The 18,835-nt window shown below is 44.4% G+C and overlaps 1 protein-coding gene across 1 annotated transcript in view; it reads right to left on the bottom strand.

Annotated features, from left to right (window-relative positions):
• The window catches only part of pam (peptidylglycine alpha-amidating monooxygenase), a 124,853-nt gene that overhangs the window by 83,766 nt on the left and 22,252 nt on the right, over positions 1-18,835 (bottom strand). Inside the window, exons 5-7 of the mRNA XM_083641164.1 lie at positions 17,018-17,075; positions 10,830-10,917; positions 4,830-4,891 (exon numbers count right to left, since the gene is read on the bottom strand). Of these exons, the coding sequence (XP_083497290.1) occupies positions 4,830-4,891; positions 10,830-10,917; positions 17,018-17,075 (208 nt within the window). The remainder of the gene's footprint in view (positions 1-4,829; positions 4,892-10,829; positions 10,918-17,017; positions 17,076-18,835) is intronic.

Here is an 18,835-nt window from a genome sequence, read left to right as displayed (position 1 = left end):
GAGGTACTGTGCCTTTCAGATGACACCCCCCCCCCTCAGTGATGAGGTACTGTGCCTTTCAGATGACACCACCCCCCCCCCTCAGTGACGAGGTACTGTGCCTTTCAGATGACACCGCCCCCCCCCCCCCCCTCAGTGACGAGGTACTGTGCCTTTCAGATGACACCACCCCCCCCCCCTCAGTGATGAGGTACTGTGCCTTTCAGATGACACCACCCCCCCCCCCCTCAGTGACAAGGTACTGTGCCTTTCAGATGACACCACCCCCCCCCCTCAGTGATGAGGTACTGTGCCTTTCAGATGACACCACCCCCCCCCTCAGTGATGAGGTACTGTGCCTTTCAGATGACACCCCCCCCCCCTCAGTGATGAGGTACTGTGCCTTTCAGATGACACCACCCCCCCCCCTCAGTGATGAGGTACTGTGCCTTTCAGATGACACCCCCCCCCCTCAGTGATGAGGTACTGTGCCTTTCAGATGACACCACCCCCCCCCCCTCAGTGATGAGGTACTGTGCCTTTCAGATGACACCGCCCCCCCCCCCCCTCAGTGACAAGGTACTGTGCCTTTCAGATGACACCCCCCCCCCCCCTCAGTGATGAGGTACTGTGCCTTTCAGATGACACCGCCCCCCCCCCCCCTCAGTGACAAGGTACTGTGCCTTTCAGATGACACCCCCCCCCCCCCTCAGTGATGAGGTACTGTGCCTTTCAGATGACACCACCCCCCCCCCCCTCAGTGATGAGGTACTGTGCCTTTCAGATGACACCACCCCCCCCCCCCCTCAGTGACAAGGTACTGTGCCTTTCCTCAGCCAGCGTGAAGAAAACACTCAGCATGATCAATGAAACCCGAAAAGCCCCACAAATCAGGACTTTGTCACCCCCCCCCCCCCTCCGATGCCCCCTGAGCAGGACCGGCTCTGCAACAGCCTGGGGTCCCCCCATGGCCCCCCAATATCCCATGGACACTATCCTACCACCACACCCCCACCCACACACACACACACACACACACACACACCCACACACACCCACACACAGACACACACACACACACACACACACACACACCATTATATTTATGTCACTTTAAATTACTTTTACTTTGCTATAATTTGAGATTGTTTTCTGTTTTGCTCCATCTTATGCTGTTGATGTGATCTCTGTGCATACTTACAGCAAGTCAAATTCCTCATTTGGAATCTAATTACTCTTAACTTTGAATGAATAGTCGTTTACTTTGCTCAATATTCTAGAAAAACAACAGCACTTCTAAATACTTGTTGGAAATGCTTGACTGCCCCATCTATTCTGACATTGCCATGGCATGTGTGAATGGTGAAAATCAACAGTACATCCACTCAGTGCTGCAGGTGCAGGACAAACATGATCCTGCACATCTAAACCAAAGATGATCGGCAACGGCAACAGGCAAAAGGTTAAGTCTGCACTCTGCACGCTGCATAGACTGACTCCCAAACTAAAGTGACCTTTAACTTCTGATGAAGTTGAGGGTTGTTTAATTAATTAATATGTGTGAACGTTAAAGTGTAACTTACCCCCAAAACAGCTTTTAACCAATATATATGGCTTTTGGGCTGGTATGTGAAGAATTCTGGTCAAAATCTCCACATTTGAGACCAATCTGTTACAATTTTACAAACCCCTATTATTTCAGCAGCATAAGTGCCCTCTATGGGTTCGAACCTGCTTTTTTTGTGCCCTCAAATGAATGGGCGATTTGGTACATTGTTACGTCACAGTGGTATTTGCGCGTGCCCAACTCATGCACGTGGCGGGAGCCCTTTAAGAGCAATGCATCCATGGGTAATCGCCTACTGTGGCTAATATTAGCCGCTAGTTAGTTACGTTACCTGGCAGTAAAATGCCACTGAATGACCAAATTGATATACCTTTTAACCATTTCGAGTAACACTGTTTCCATACGGATCACCAGCGTTAGTTTGTTGTTTATCACATGGCTGTATTTATCGTTCTCTATCTCTGATACACTGAAAATACTGGGAGGCGGGCCATAGCGTCGCTGTCGATGATTTGATTTGACAGTTCTGGGCACTGACATTGGCGTTGGCCAATCCTGGCATGTTCCACCCCCAAATCGATTGTGTTCTGGCGCAAAGCGAGTGGGTTCTAGGACGAAACAGGCTCAAGCCACTTACGTTATCTTTAGAGCAGCACAGTAAATATATTCCTGGAATGTGAGTTTAACTAAACAGTTACATGTCCTCTGCATTCTACAACAAATAAAGACATTACAATTTGTTTTATTTTGTATCTTACATACTTATTGGCCAAGTTATGTTAGTTTATGGGGGAGGAATTCTGCCAGCTAAAGAAGCGAGTATAGGCGGCCATCTTGCCTGCAGAGTTTTCAAATCAAGTAGAATACCATTTTGCAAGGAATGTGTGGGGGTCAGTCCCCCTTTAAATCAAATCAACTCTCAATAACTGTCTAAACTGACTAAATTAATGCTGCAAAACTGTTCACAGTTTTCGGATATACTACTGATTTTGTAATGATACAAAGTAGGGCTGGCACGGATCACGGATAATCCGTGACCCGTACGGATCAGCCCCCACGGTTCGTAACGCGGTTCGGAACGTCAATGGTCTGCGGACACCCCCCCCCCCCCCCCCCCATCCTTTTCATTTCATTTAACGTTTAACGTTAGTGTATGAGAACGCCTGCAGCGCAGCCAGACACAGACATGCATCATCATGGCAAGCACAAGTGAGCTTCCTCATCCCTTGTCGCCGCTGTAAAGTCTCTCTGAAGGCTGTGGCTAGTGGCTCCTAAAGACAACAAACTTATTTCAACACCTCTGAAAAAGCACAGGAATGCGAGCAGCATGTTGAAGGCTGCACAAGATAACGAGAGCCACAACACACACACACACACACACACACACACACGCACACTTTTCACAAACACATTATCACCGGACGGTGAAATGTTGTCTTTAGGACACATAACAACAAAACAACATGTGGGGCCACCGAGTAGCATAACGTAGCATCAACGTTATGTTTCCAGACTCACCCGGTCTGGTCTGTACCCGTGTCAAGTGACTACGTTAGCAAGCAACAGACAGGAAGTTAGGCGCAGTGCCACCTAAAACAGGAAGTTGGGTTGTTCTGCCTTCAGAGTAAAAGCATAAATTGTGTCATGAGAAAAACATATTTTTTGAGCTGTGCAGGGCAACAAATGGTTAGAGAAGTATAATAGTATTAAAAAATCTAATCGAAAATCTAATTTTGAGAGAAAAAATCTGATATAGCCTATTTTTTTTTTTTTTTGCTGATCCGAAAAATCCGTGATCCGTGGCTCAAAATCCGTCACGCGATCCGATCCGTGGATTTTCTGATCCGTGCCAGCCCTAATACAAAGCCAGTTGAAAATCGGCAGAGTGTTCCTTTAAGGTTAAGGTGAAACAGGGTAAGCCAATCAGAGACAGAGTAGTGCCCACGTCCATCTAACGTTAGTCGGCGTTCCCTCAAAACGAAGCTGTCTGCATGGAAACACAGAGCCAAATCAACCCAAGCAGAAAAAAAGAGCCTGGGAAAAAAGCGTATAATATGAATAATCATTCATTAATCATTACTTGTAATTGAGGTAAAAGTGTGAAATAATCGTGATATTGATTTTGAAGTAACATCGCCCAGCCATACAACAGCAGTACACAGTACAGTACAGTACAGTACACAGTAGTACACAGTACAGTACATGGAAGACAAGCACTGTATATGGGGGTCAGTGTTTCCCACAGGATTTATAGTATTTGTGGTGGGGGACCGCAGACCCCCTAGGGGGGTGCGGGGGCATGCCCCCCCGCGAGATTTGTTAAAAACATTTTAAAGTAAAATGCATGAATTTGGTGTACTTTGAGAAAGCTTAAGAGCAAAATTAAAAGGCTAGATCTATGAAGAACATGTCATCATTACTGTGCTGTGGGTTTACAATGACAAACTAAATTTCTCCCTATAGGTCAGGGATACTCAACTTGCTTTGCCACTTTCGTGAAATGATAGAAGGCGAGGGGCCAGTTAATGAAGAAACAATATACATTTTGTAGCGGATTGTAGGTTTTTGGGGTGTCAGCCGGAGTTTAGGCTGACAGTGTTGTGCACACCGGATAGTTAGGTTAAGTTAGTTAGGTTAAGTACATACATAAGTGCCTGGGTAGTGAGCAGATGGCGGTATTTGACAATTTAGCAGCTAAATCATAGATTATTGAAAGATATTCCATATTCCAGACTGAAATGCTATAACAGAAGTATTGGCCAGAATTACATGAACATTTATTGGACACTTATTCAGCGGGTATCTTGCATGTTGCGTTCAGGTGCACTGTAAAAAAAAAAAAAAAAAAAAAAAAGGTCAAAATCCTTTTGTGGCGGCCCGCCACAAATTCCTTTATGTATGGGAAACACTGAGGGGTGATAAAACAAGTGAAACAGGGGTTGAAGATCCCTCCCATCTGTCTGTGTGTGGATATGTGACGCTCTGATTAGTAGTCACAGGCTCTGGCCTACTTTCCTGCCCCCCGCTGATGCTCCAGAGATGCTGCTGTTTGATCTCAGACCGGCTTCACAGGCACTTTTTCACTATATCCCAACAGCTCTTCACAAGGGGATGCAATGTGCTTTGGTGTAGGGAAGGGGGGAGGGAGGGAGGGAGAGAGAGAGAGAGAGAGAGAGAGAGAGAGGTATGGGAGGGATTACCTCCTCAGGATGAATTGTTGATGGGAGCAAAGAAAATGTAAATAAATTGATTATTTTAGCTTCTTAATGGAGAGTCTGCCTGCCTGGGAGGAGGGCGTTTTTCTCCAGGGCAGAGCGTGAGACATTCATTTGGCTTGGATCTGTCCTGAAACACAGGGTTCTTACACATTTTCAATGTTTCAAAAAATAAAGTAATACTTTTTCCAGACCTTGATTTGTTCTGACGATTTTGTCTGGTGTTCAATATGATTTATGCAGATAGACATCTAGCCCCCGATTACTAGGTCACATCACTGTATAGATGAAGATTGTTCTTCACACCAACAAATATCAGAATATGTGAGATGACTGGCACCAGGCTTCCTACATGCTTTCCATTGTAAAACTCCATATTTTTCCAGGCAGACCCTACTGTATGTTCTGACTGGATGTGATTTTGGTTGGTTTTTGATATAATGCATGCTGACAGCAGCTGGGCAATAAGAGCATCGCTCTTTCTGAACATTATTCTGATCATCAACAAGACAGCCACTTTGAAGTGGCTCTACAACATACGGCCCGGGGCCCAGAACTGGCCCATCAAAGGGTCCAATCCGGCCCACAGGATGACTTTGCAAAGTGTAAAAATTGCACTGAGAAGTAGGGATGCACCGATATGAAAATTCTGGCCGATGCCGATATTAACATTGCTGTTATGGCTGATAACCGATATTTACCGATGTCGATATGATCTGTATAAAACCAAATTTTTATGATCATCACATTTTGTACATAGATGTAAACACTGAATTTGAAAAAGTAATGCATTTCTTTATTTCCAAAACTTTTGGAAAAGCCCATAAATCATAGATTTACTGTATAATTTAATCTCAATGTGAAGAATTTGGCTGATAATGATAACCGATATTAACATTGCAACATTGGACCGATACCGATATGTTAAAAAATTACTAACATCGGCCGATACTGATATGATTGCCGAAATATCGTGCATCCCTACTGAGAAGTCCTTCAATCCAATGCGATGCACTTTCAGGAGCAAGTTCAATACCAGTAAGTAGCCTCTTCATGAGTTCCAGTAAAGATCGTCCTCACAGGAACCACTCATTTCATGATATTGCTCTCTTTAAGTCGCATCAATTCACCTTGCACATTTAGGAAAGCAAGTTAAGTCGATAACTTGTCCACTACTAAGAGAGAAATGCTTACACGCAATAAAGACCTGCGGGCGAAGGTCTCTGCAGCTAATGCTAAAGAGGCTAAGGCCTTGGCCACACTGATCCGTGGTGTCTGTCCGTGTGCGTTCATTTCTCTGTTCACTTCCATTCATTTTCAATGACAGCTGTCCGACTGTCCGTGGAGTACTCAGAAGCGTACATATCCAGAAAATGTGCATACTTTTTGATGGACAGAAAGTTGAAGAGGGATGAACTTTTTCTGGATGGACGTATCGGATGGTCGGATGGTCGGATAGTCACTGTCCGTTTAGCCAATCAGAGTCGAGGTCTCGAGAGGAGGCGTTCCGAGATTTGTTTCAACGTTTCAAAGATGGCGGCCTAGGCAGTGAAGGAGGCTAGAATTAATGCTGTGTACACCATCCCGCTGTTGTACAATGTGATAGTCAGTGTCACCGTCTGATTTCACCATCTAATCTGATCATTCGGTGGCATTTTATTGCCACATAAGTAACGTAGCGCACAGAGCTAACAGCTAGCTGACGCCAGCTTTCTTCTTCTCTCGGTTTATAGGCGGGTCGCTGACACCTTCAAGGTGCTTACCGCCACCTGCTGTACAAGTAGGTTACTTGTACATGCAACAGACATAAATCTATCCGTCTATCTGTTCTGTCCATTTTCTGACGGATCAGTGTGGCCAAGGCCTAATGCTAGCCAAACAGGAGGCGCCCAGGCTGGCGGTGACCAGCGTTGGTGTTAAGGGCCATCGAGTCTTGTTTTACGGACTCGATGGCGAAACTGAATGAAAATGCGACAGCCCAGTCCGTGGAACTGCGGAGCCAGGCTGCCCAGATCCGGACGGAATTACGTGGAACAAGTCAACAAAAAGATGGAGGCAGCCGAGCACCGAGCGTCTGAGCTGGAGACCGTGCTTAGCGGCCACTTGGATTCAATCACCTCCGTGGTATCAGATGTCAGCGCCATGAAAAAAGAACTGGCTACACTGCGAGACAAATGTGAGGATTTGGAGGCCAGATCAAAAGTCTTTGTAATATTCGCGTCATGGGAAGTGAAGGAAAGACATGATGAGCATGGAAAACACCCGTCGCAGTTTGTGGCCAACATGCTAAAGGACACTCTGAACCCTAGATAAGCCTCCCACACTGCACCGAGCGCACCGCTCTCTGCGTAGCAAAACCGGTACAAGACAAGCTTCCACCACGGGGCGTTCATAGTGCGATGCTACTACTTCTCAGAGAAAGAGTCGCTGTTAAAGAAAGCCGTAGAGATGAAAGCGATGACGACAGCAGACGGTGACCACATCCCAATCCTGCCAGATTTGACTCGGGCCGTGAGTAAACAACGGGCGGGTTTCACCGTCAGATGCTTTGCTCCGGGGCTGTGAAGGAGGCCGCTACAGCCTCTAACCCTAACCCTAACCCTAACCGCTACAGCCTCTAACCCTAACCCTAACCCTAACCGCTACAGCCTCTAACCCTAACCCTAACCGCTACAGCCTCTAACCCTAACCCTAACCGCTACAGCCTCTAACCCTAACCCTAACCGCTACAGCCTCTAACCCTAACCCTAACCGCTACAGCCTCTAACCCTAACCCTAACCGCTACAGCCTGAGATAACCAGTGATATTAATGAGAACAGCATGACGGATGGACAAGAGGCTCAGGCTCAGCAGACTTGACAGTTGATGTTGATTTTGTTTCAAGACTTAAACAATGTATAGAAAACTGAAAAATCCTGCCTTTGTCCATGATTGGCCGTATAAACTCAGTTAAGATGTTCCTCTATCTGTGTCAAAACCTTCCCATCTTCCTTACGTTTCTTTGAATTCTATTACTTCCCCCCCGTCATCCTCACCAGCCATGACAACACCCCCCCCCTCCCCCGTCATCCTCACCAGCCATGACAACACCCCCCCCCTCCCCCGTCATCCTCACCAGCCATGACAACACCCCCCCCCTCCCCCGTCATCCTCACCAGCCATGACAACACCCCCCCCCTCCCCCGTCATCCTCACCAGCCATGACAACACCCCCCCCCCTCCCCCGTCATCCTCACCAGCCATGACAACACCCCCCCCCCTCCCCCGTCATCCTCACCAGCCATGACAACACCCCCCCCTCCCCCGTCATCCTCACCAGCCATGACAACACCCCCCCCTCCCCCGTCATCCTCACCAGCCATGACAACACCCCCCCCTCCCCCGTCATCCTCACCAGCCATGACAACACCCCCCCCCCTCCCCCGTCATCCTCACTAGGGATGGGCATTTCTAGCAAAAACACTATTCGAAATTCGCTGGCCAAATTCGAATTTAATTCGAATTTCGAAAATAAATAAAAAAATGTAAAAAAAAAAAAAAAAAAAAAATTTTTTTTTTTTTTACATTTTTAATTTTTTTTACATTGACATTTTCGAAAATAAAAAACAGTTTTGACAATCATGAGTGGTTGTGGTTCATTAAATATTTAGTAGGCTCAGGTCTGAGTGCCAAAGGGGTGCCAAAGTCACCCCCTCTCCCTCTTCATGGGATTTCATCCGCCATTCATTTTTCCATAAACCTTGCTTAAAATGCTTATAGCGATTTGACTATACCGGTACTTAGAATCAGGGGAGACAATGCAACATTTCACTCAAAAAAAAAAAAAAAAAAAAAAAAAATTCGAATTTCGAATTTCAATAATAAAAGTCGACCTTGATAATAACAACGATTATTCGAAAATTCGAAATTCGATGCCCATCCCTAATCCTCACCAGCCATGACAACACCCCCCCCCCTCCCCCGTCATCCTCACCAGCCATGACAACACCCCCCCTCCCCCGTCATCCTCACCAGCCATGACAACACCCCCCCCCCCTCCCCTGTCATCCTCACCAGCCATGACAACACCCCCCCCCCCCTCATCCTCACCAGCCATGACAACACCCCCCCCCCTCCCCCGTCAATCTCACCAGCCATGACAACACCCCCCCCTCCCCCGTCAATCTCACCAGCCATGACAACACCCCCCCTCCTCCCCCGTCATCCTCACCAGCCATGACAACACCCCCCCCCTCCCCCGTCATCCTCACCAGCCATGACAACACCCCCCCCCTCCTCCATACACACTCTCCTGGGAGCTCCAACCAACGCTGTTGAGGTGGCAGCAGCTGCTATGGTAACAGGCCAGTTTATTAGTGAGCATCGGTATCAATGGGACTGCTTTCTCTCTGTGCTCAGACAGGGTCAAAATGGACTCTGATGAAGACACAGTAGTGTTGAAATATTAGTCACTTGTTTGCACAAATAAAAGTTGCAAATCTACCAGTGTGCTCCAGTCCCTCCTTTGTATTATGGTAAAGTTCTCTTTTAAGCTTTGCCATCCATTCATGGCTTTAGTAAGCAGTTTGAGAGGTTGCGTAATAGAGAGCACTAATAATGCTGAATGGTCATTTGGTCTTTGTCATTTGAGCCGTTTTCCCACCGGAACGTGGTCTAATGAGTTCATGTGGGAAAGTCGTTGTGCCGGTATAAGCGCGACCCCGTCGTCGCGGACATTTCACCAGTTTCGAGCCAGTCAGAAGAGCGGTATGCTCTTAAGGGGACACAAGTGGGAAACGGGTCCAGTCATTTTCCGTGACAGCGGTCCTTCTCTCATGGGCGAGGTGTAGCCTACACACGTTGCTTAATGTTCCAGCGGGCATAATCTAATCATTCGCGCACATTAAAGCAAACTGGCGAAATGATCTTGTGATAATAAGAGCAGTATGTCAGCTTCATGTGTGGGCGTGCTGATTTCCGAAGGCGAAGGCAAGCCCGGACACATCAAACGAAGCCAGTCTGTAAAAAGTGCTTCAACGCGACGCAGGTGAACGGATAAACATCAAACCAGCAACTATTTCTCTCAGACACGGATCCCAACTTCTTCAAAGTGCATCATCTAATCATTCGCGCACATCAAAGCAAACTACTTCCACATTTCGCTTCGTGCATTTGCTTTCTCTACATACATACAAGCTCCCCCCTCCCCCCGCCCCCCAACATACAGGCAATTTCGCTGCTAGATTCCCACATGCGAGCGTGAAGGTGTGAAGGGAAATTCAGGGAAATGTCCGATATTGACTTACAGGTAATTTTCCGGTACGCATGTGGGAAAACGGCTTTGGAGACACCGCCCTACACTGAATCTGCAGAGTCTGCTGAGACCAGCACATGGTCGCAGACGAAAAAGAAAGTGTCGCTCATGGTGTTGCATTTATACTTCAGTGAATGTTCGCCTCGGTTCAACGATCACGTGACACTCGAACGCTATAAGCAGACAGCCAAGAGAAGAGAGGGAATGGAATGCACAGTGAAACCACCTCGGAGGCAAGATGTAACGTACTTGGCTGCAGCCGCATATAAACAGCACACAACCACACAACTCACCTCCTCTCGCTCTGGGAAATTGGTCACAATGTTCTTTGTGATTTTCACGAAGTCATACATCAAGGACATGCTGATAAAAATAGCGGGGACACGTTCATTCATTTCAATCGAGCGAAAACTAGCGGGTGGACCCCAACCAAAACAAGGAAGTCAAGCGCGTGCCGTCTATATAGCCAATCGGACTTGCGCGATACTATGACGTAGTCAGCGACACTAGACATTTCACTAGGTAGCAGACACTGCTCGCCGACACTTGAAAGTGTCGACTCAAGTCCTCATTTCTGTCGGCGACCGTTTCAAAAGTGTCGGCAGACGAAGCATAAATTGGGCTTTACTCTTACCAGTAGCCGCTGGTAGAGATGGGCTTTACTCTTACCAGTAGCTGCTGGTAGAGACGGACTTTACTCTTACCAGTAGCTGCTGGTAGAGACGGACTTTACTCTTACCAGTAGCTGCTGGTAGAGACGGGCTTTACTCTTACCAGTAGCTGCTGGTAGAGACGGGCGTCTGGCAGCCGTAGAGCAGCATGTGGTGGGCTGTGTCCATACTGGCATGAGGTACAAAGTCCACTGGGGAGGGAAAAACAACACAATTATAACCTTCATGCTTTGACTACTGTAACTGTCACACTCCCCAAAAATACGCACTTTGATATTTACTGTCTCCTTGGTTTTCAAAATAAAGAACAGGGTTGAATATGAACTTTCATGTTCATATATATATATATATATATATATATATATATATATATATATATATATATATATATATATATATAAAACTATGATTTTACCCTCCTTTCATTGTGTGGTCCTTTCTTGTTTTCATTTATTTGATGAATATGGTATTTTTAATTGTTTAATTGTTAATTGTTGTTAATTGACACATTGAGATGAATGTTACAAGTAAAACAATGTACATGAAGATATTACTGAATGAACAGATAGTCAGAGGGACTAGAGTATTTGCAGGGCAACTGTGTTTAGAGACCAGCAGAGTCACTTTGCTTTGCATTATGATGTATTGCATCAGACACATAATACATGTTTGTAGAGTTCCCAGGTTATTTGCCCACTCTGCCAATAAAAGAGAGCTTCTATCAAATAGCAGGCAGTTAAGGATTAGTGAACACACTCTGGACAGACAGAGCAAGTGGACAACCACCTACAGATGTTACTCATTTAGTGCATCCTCCAGTAACCCTAACCCTAAGCCTAAGAAACAAAACTACAAATGCTGCATTGAAACGCTGCGCTCTGAATACTACATAAATGAGGCTGTGCCACTTCACAGCACACGCTGCTGTTTTGAGGGGGGAACAATTGAGTGACTGACAGGTCCTAGCACCAATGAGAGAGTGGTTCATTTTCAAAAGTCAACAGAGTCAGCTTGGGTGGGTGGGCCTGATCGCTAAAGTTACTGATTGATGGGTTTCAGGATTCCGAACCCACCAATCACTGGACAGGATTCCATAAGGAGTTTAAGTGGGCAGTGTATAGAGAATGAGTCTGGAAAACATGGATGCTAACACTTCCGGGTTCTTCACTGTTTCTGCCTATGGGATTTTTTAATGTTTTTTTGGCGCGATGCTTCAAATGAGGTCTGTGGTTAACGCAAGCTTATTCAAACGCGAACCAGTGTTCAGCAGGATCATCTTCACACATGAGGATCACTTTTATGAGTTTTGAAGCTTTTACGTGCCATTAAAAGGGAGGCTAGCTAGCAAACGGCTAAATGAGACTACACTGTTGAGTCGACGGGGATATTATACGTCAATAACGTCATCACTTCAAAGGACGAACACGGTAATTCTCTTTCCCTCACCTGGTTCAGCCCGGGGTAATCAGTGCACAGCAGCGCACAAATCAACAACAGTCCAGGTCGAGTGGTGACGTGACGTGGAAGCCTATGCGACAGTGTGTAGTTCTGGATTAGCTTAGCTCGAGCTTTTTACTTCTAGGGCTCGCATTTACGCTTCAAAACTCATGAAAGTGGTCCTCATGTGTGAAGATTATCTCGCTGAACACTGGTTCGCGTTTGAATAAGCTTGCTTTGCCAACAGACCTTATTTGAAGCATCGTGCCAAAAACCCATTCAAAAATCCCATGGGCAGAAACAGTGAAGAACCCGGAAGTGTTAGCATCCATGTTTTCCGCTCTCTATACATCGCCCACTTAAACTGCTTATGGAATCCTGTCCAGTGATTGGTGGGTTCGGAATCCTGAACCCATCAATGCGTAGTGTATCAGCGTAAGAACTCTCTGGCAGAACCTTGATAGAAGACAATGTGGCTCCATTAGAGCTGCAACGATTAATTGATTAATGGATTAGTTGTATGGCAACTATTAAATGAATCGCCTATCAACTATTTTGATCATCGATTAATCGGTTTGAGTAATTCTTTTAATGAAAATGAAGTCAAAATTGTCTGATTCCAGCGTCTTAAATGTGAATATTTTCTGGTTTCTTTACATCTCTATGACAGTAAACTATATCTTTGGCTAGTGGACAAAACAAGACATTTGAGAACATCTTCTTGGGCCTTTGATGGCCATTTTTCACCATGTTTGACATTTTATAGACCAAACAACTAACCAATTCATCGAGAAAATAATCGAAAATGAATTATGAAATTATTATGAAAATAATGGTTAGTTGCAGCCCTACGCTCTATACATGAAAGAGATGGACAGCTCCGAGACAGAGCAGCCGTTTGAAGAATGAATGGAGCTTGACTGACAGTGTGACAGTGTGACTGACAGTGTGACAGTGTGACTGACAGTGTGGGGGCTGCTGGCTGCTGCTTCTTCATGCATTTTGATATGAGCATATCGCCAAGCCTGTCTGCAGGAGGAAAGACAGTGACGAGGTGCGCCTGGCTGCCTCTGGCAAATCCAGGGGAAACTATTTATGTTGATCATATGCAAATGACACATATTCCATGTTCATGGTGGTTGGGTTACATCTTTATCAGTCTGGAATGTGAAGGAAGGAATACCATTGGTGTCATTCGTCGTCTGTGTCTGACTGTTATCCAATTTATCCCGGCTATTACCATAGATTATCTCCTCATAAATGCCATCTGAAGTAGAAAGAAATGCTACACGAAGCATATGAGATCATGCAAGAGGAAGTGGCAAATGTAATTTGCTGCCAAGAAGCTAACTTTTTGTAGCCCAACGATGAGGATTAAAGCCCTATCTACAGTAACACCACAAACGTATATCTTCTCTGTGACAATATCTTGAAGCAATATCACACCGGAGGGTCATGATTGTACCGTACTATCATCACGCCTGTGATTCGGTCGTAGTCATCACAGCCGTGAAGATATCACAGAACAGCAGCACAACCTCGAGTGTGATATTGCTTTTATACAACAGTTATAAAAGCTATTCATCAATAGGGCTGGGTATTGGTTCAAATTTCAAGAATCGATTCGATTCCGATTCACAAGGTTCCGAATCGATTAATCCCGATTCGATTCGATTCGATTCCGATTCGATTAATTTCAATATCGATTTGGTTAGTGATACTAAAAACATGTTTTTTGAGCTGTAACCTGAATTACATGATTGTCCAGTTATGTAACACAGGGGTTCCCAACCTTTTTTGCGCCAAGGACCGGTAGATACATGGGGAAAAAAGTTGCGGACCGGTTGTCAATTTGAATGGTTTTAGTTACACATATATTTACTCACCAGGTGGTGACAAAGGGTAAATAACAGCCTTTTCATCTGTCAATAAAGACACTTTCACAATTATGCACAGTGATTTGATTTCAGCCTATATAATTTCTAAAAGTAGATATTAATGATCAAACATTTCCATTTATGTAGCCTACAGTATTTATGTTTTTGTTTCATAAATAAACAAAAATAAATAAACGTCAACTTGAAACTATGTTTCAACTACCACACACAGCCTATAATATTATAGCCTATGTTTATTTAAAAAAAAAAAGAAAAAAAAAGAATAAAAAAAATCGATCTCTGGACATATTAATCGATATCAAAGTTAAAATAAAAATCTATTAAAAATCGGAGAATCGATTTTTTTTTAACACAGCCCTATTCATCAAGTAATAATAGTATGTTTTTAAAGTGTAACTGACCCCCAAAACACTTTTTTTCAGCTTTTAACCCAGGGGTGTCAGACTCATATTAGGTAGAGGGCTGGATTTGTTCAACTGAGACCTCATGGGGGCCGGATTTTTTTTTTTACTAAAATCAATTCGACTCATTTACCCATTTACTTCACAAAAGAAATACTGCTCTTTCCATTTCTCTTGAAACTGCCTGCATTCCGTGTCAACCTTTCTCTTTTTTGACAGCATCTTGTTCAGGGGCGGACTGGGATCATAATTCAGGCCGGGCATTAGATACCAAGCAGGCCAGGCCGATACGGGCAAACGCGCGTGCCGGCGTCCGAAAAATTTGGGCCGTTTAAAGCTCAATTTGGGCCGTTTGAAGCCAGATTTGAGCCGTTTGAAGCCCAATTTGGGTCGTTTAAAGCCAGATTTGGGCCGTTTGAAGCCCAATTTGGGCCAAGTCCAATTTTACAATGAGATGCACCCACTTTAACCCTGAATAAAGTAATAAAACCACTAGTAAACCAGTAGGCGGCACCTGGCCTGCTGTTCAGTGAGTGGCCTGACTGCGGGCACATTTTTTTTTTTTTTTTTTTTTTTTTGCAGGCCAGGCCAGGCCACCGGGCATTTGCCCGACGTGCCCGATTATGCAGTCCGCGCCTGATCTTGTTGATTCTTTTGTTTTTTGGTAGGTAGCTGAATGCGCGATTCAATTCCAGCGTGGCATCATGGCGGCTTTGTTTACACCTGATGACCTACTGACATACTTCCTTGTAGTGCAGGTTAATTAACTTTTAATTTAATAATAATAATAATAATAAAAAAATAAATAATAATAATAATAATAATAATAATAATAATAATAATAATAATAATAATAATAATAATAATATTCCAAAACATCTCGCGGGCCGGATGAAACCTGCCCACGGGCCGGATCCGGCCCGCGGGCCGTATCTCTGACATCCCTGTTTTAACCAATATATATATGGCTTTTGGGGTGGTGTGTGAAGGATTCTGGTCAAAATCTCCACATTTGAGATCAATGTGTTACAATTTTACAAACTCCTATCATTTCAGCAACATAAGTGCCCTCTATGGCAGGCCTATTCAACTGGCAGCCCGCGGGCCGGATACGGCCCGTTTGAATTTTGATCTGGCCCGCCAGAGTTTGAGATATATATATATATATATATATTTTATTTATTTTTTTATTTTTTTATTTTTTGGGTGGGGGACAAAGATCTATGGCCCGGGAGAAGCTTTTTTATTTCATTTTTCCTTGTTTGTTACATTACAGTGTTTGATTTTCATCATAATCTGGTTTTCCATAATAATAATAATAAGTTCAGTGTTTATGCCTGTCTGTTGTAGTGTAAAACGACTAAAGGGAGAGCAGGTGGTTACATGAAAGTGAGTGAGAAAAGGAGAAGATACTGAATAATGACATCACAAGAGTATAATCTTAATGTTAATTTAAAATTAAATATTCTTCTAAATATGGATAAAAGTCCAAAAAAACCATAAAATTTTCTTCGACGCTGCCCGATATTCCATTCCTTACAGCACCCCCTACTTAATAATAGTTCCAGCACGGCTGCGAAAATGTGGTGGCGCGTGTCAAGTGTACATATAATGGCTCGGGGAACGGTCCGGCCCCCGGCCCCTTAGGTTTCTGACAATGTGGCCCCCTGAACAATTTAGTTGAATAGCTCTGCTCTATGGGTTCAAACCAGCTTTTTTTTGTGCCCTCAAAGGAATGGCCGATTTGGTACATCGTTACGTCACGGTGGTATTTGCACGTGCCGTTTCCCAGAATGATTTTTTCCCCATGTGATTATTACTGTAGTTCACGCGGCGCGAGCCCTTTAAGAGCGCAATGCATCATGTGTAATCGCCTACTGTGGCTAATGTTAGCGGCTAGCTAGTTATGTTACATGGCAGTAAAACACCACTGAATGACCAAATTGATTATTAAATTAAACTTTTAACTATTTAGAGTAACACCGTTTCCATAAAGAGCACCAGCGTTAGTTTGTTGTTTATAACGTGGCTATATTTATCACGTTCTCTATCTATCTATCTCTGATACACTGAAAATACTACCAATTCGCAGATACCAGAGCAAATTAAACATGAGCTCGCATATTTGCCAGGCTACTACTACCAAGGATTCCAAGCAACATCTTAAACTATTTCCAGACTGCAAGCTAGCTAAGCTAGCTAATTTTAGGTTAGCACAGGCTATTTCAGTTTACGGTTCATAATTCAGGTCAAATGTATCCATATGACTTTTATTAGATGAAATGACATCTAATCTAATGGGATTTCACTTATCATGTGTCTTGGTCAAACAAATAATAAAAGGGAGAAGACTGATGCTGCTCCTAACAATGGCAGAAGAAAAATCCTCTGTGAAACATGAGAGAACATGAGAAATTAGTTGGTGAAGGTTGTTGGTGTTTTTGATTGTTTCCAGCAAAAATGTTCAAAGTTCTACAATTTATATATTCATATTTTCCTAGAGCAGCTATATTTGGTCTGTCTGATGAAAAGTGTTTGAAAGAGGATATACTCACCAATATAAGCATCATGGCTGGTTGGAACAGGAACAGCAACGCAGAAATAAGAATCCGACTGAGACAAGAAAGAATACAAAACTTAAATTAATTATTTCATAATGCAATAAATATATTCATTATACTGAAAAAATAGTTTAACAAAATGCAATTTAAGGTTTATTTTATTTAAGGTTAATATTTAGACAAACAATGCAGTTCATGAGTTATCAAACATGCAGCTATGTATGCAGTTTACGCATCTCACCAAGCTGCCAAATCAATCACAAGGAATATCTGCTAAAAACGGTTCGATATCAGCGTAACTGCAGCTTTCAGCCAAATTAACTAGCCTAATTCTGATGAAACATAGCTAAGCTGTTAAACTGTAGAAGGGCAGAATAAAAAAATAAAAAAAGGACACCAGGAAATGAATGGTTACTAATGCAGATAGGATGGAGGCTATATTCTACAAAACCACGTTCTGTAATAATGCGATTACAAGGTGAAAACTAGAACGACCGCAACGCGGTTGTTTACGACAACAAGTGAGCAGTCGACATCCATGTCTGTCCAGACTTTGACGTTTGAGCCAAATGTGAAGAAATTCCGTCAAGGTGTTACAGATATTGCGTTAACGAGCTTGAGCGGTTTAGTGTGAGCTCAGCTTCAGCGTGGCTTTAGCTTCAGCTCTGCTTCTGTTAAGGTTTAGTGTGAGCTCAGCTTCAGCGTGGCTTTAGCTTCAGCTCTGCTTCTGTTAAGGTTTAGTGTGAGCTCAGCTTCAGCGTGGCTTTAGCTTCAGCTCTGCTTCTGTTAAGGTTTAGTGTGAGCTCAGCTTCAGCGTGGCTTTAGCTTCAGCTCTGCTTCTGTTAAGGTTTAGTGTGAGCTCAGCTTCAGCGTGGCTTTAGCTTCAGCTCTGCTTCTGTTAAGGTTTAGTGTGAGCTCAGCTTCAGCGTGGCTTTAGCTTCAGCTCTGCTTCTGTTAAGGTTTAGTGTGAGCTCAGCTTCAGCGTGGCTTTAGCTTCAGCTCTGCTTCTGTTAAGGTTTAGTGTGAGCTCAGCTTCAGCGTGGCTTTAGCTTCAGCTCTGCTTCTGTTAAGGTTTAGTGTGAGCTCAGCTTCAGCGTGGCTTTAGCTTTAGTGTGAGCTCAGCTTCAGCGTGGCTTTAGCTTCAGCTCTGCTTCTGTTAAGCGGCTGGTGTGAACAAACGCTTAAGCAACTGTGGAGTTGGAACAAATAACAAGAAGAGGCCTCTTCGTCTTTCTGTTTAATACATGGCTTTCTGTTTAATACATGGCTTTCTGTTTAATACATGGCTTTCTGTTTAATACATGGCTTTCTGTTTAATACATGGCTTGTGAAACTTAGATCAACCTTGGATAAGTGCATGCGTGGGTGTGTCTATGTTGTGGCCATTTTGACGACAATAACTTTGAAACTTCTCCACGCAATTGTGCAAGTGTCCACATGAGCACATCATCGGGATCAAAGTGTGAAGTGGAACACACTTTGTCTGTTGAAATAGGCCCTGAAAGCCATGTGTTGACAGGCAGGGACAGGGCTTCATGAGCAGAGGGGGACACAGCGTGTGGACAGAGGGGGACACAGAGGACAGAGGGGGACACAGCGTGGGGACAGAGGGGGACACAGAGGACAGAGGGGGACACAGCGTGGGGACAGAGGGGGACACAGAGGACACAGAGGACAGAGGGGGACACAGCGTGGGGACAGAGGGGGACACAGAGGACAGAGGGGGACACAGCGTGGGGACAGAGGGGGACACAGAGGACACAGAGGACAGAGGGGGACACAGCGTGGGGACAGAGGGGGACACAGAGGACA

This window comes from Poromitra crassiceps, assembly GCF_964638095.1.
Source record: "Poromitra crassiceps genome assembly, chromosome: 8".
Classification (NCBI taxonomy): Eukaryota; Metazoa; Chordata; class Actinopteri; order Beryciformes; family Melamphaidae; genus Poromitra; species Poromitra crassiceps.
The sequence above is the reverse complement of the archived record's forward strand: the minus strand, read 5'-3'. Positions and strand labels throughout refer to the sequence as shown.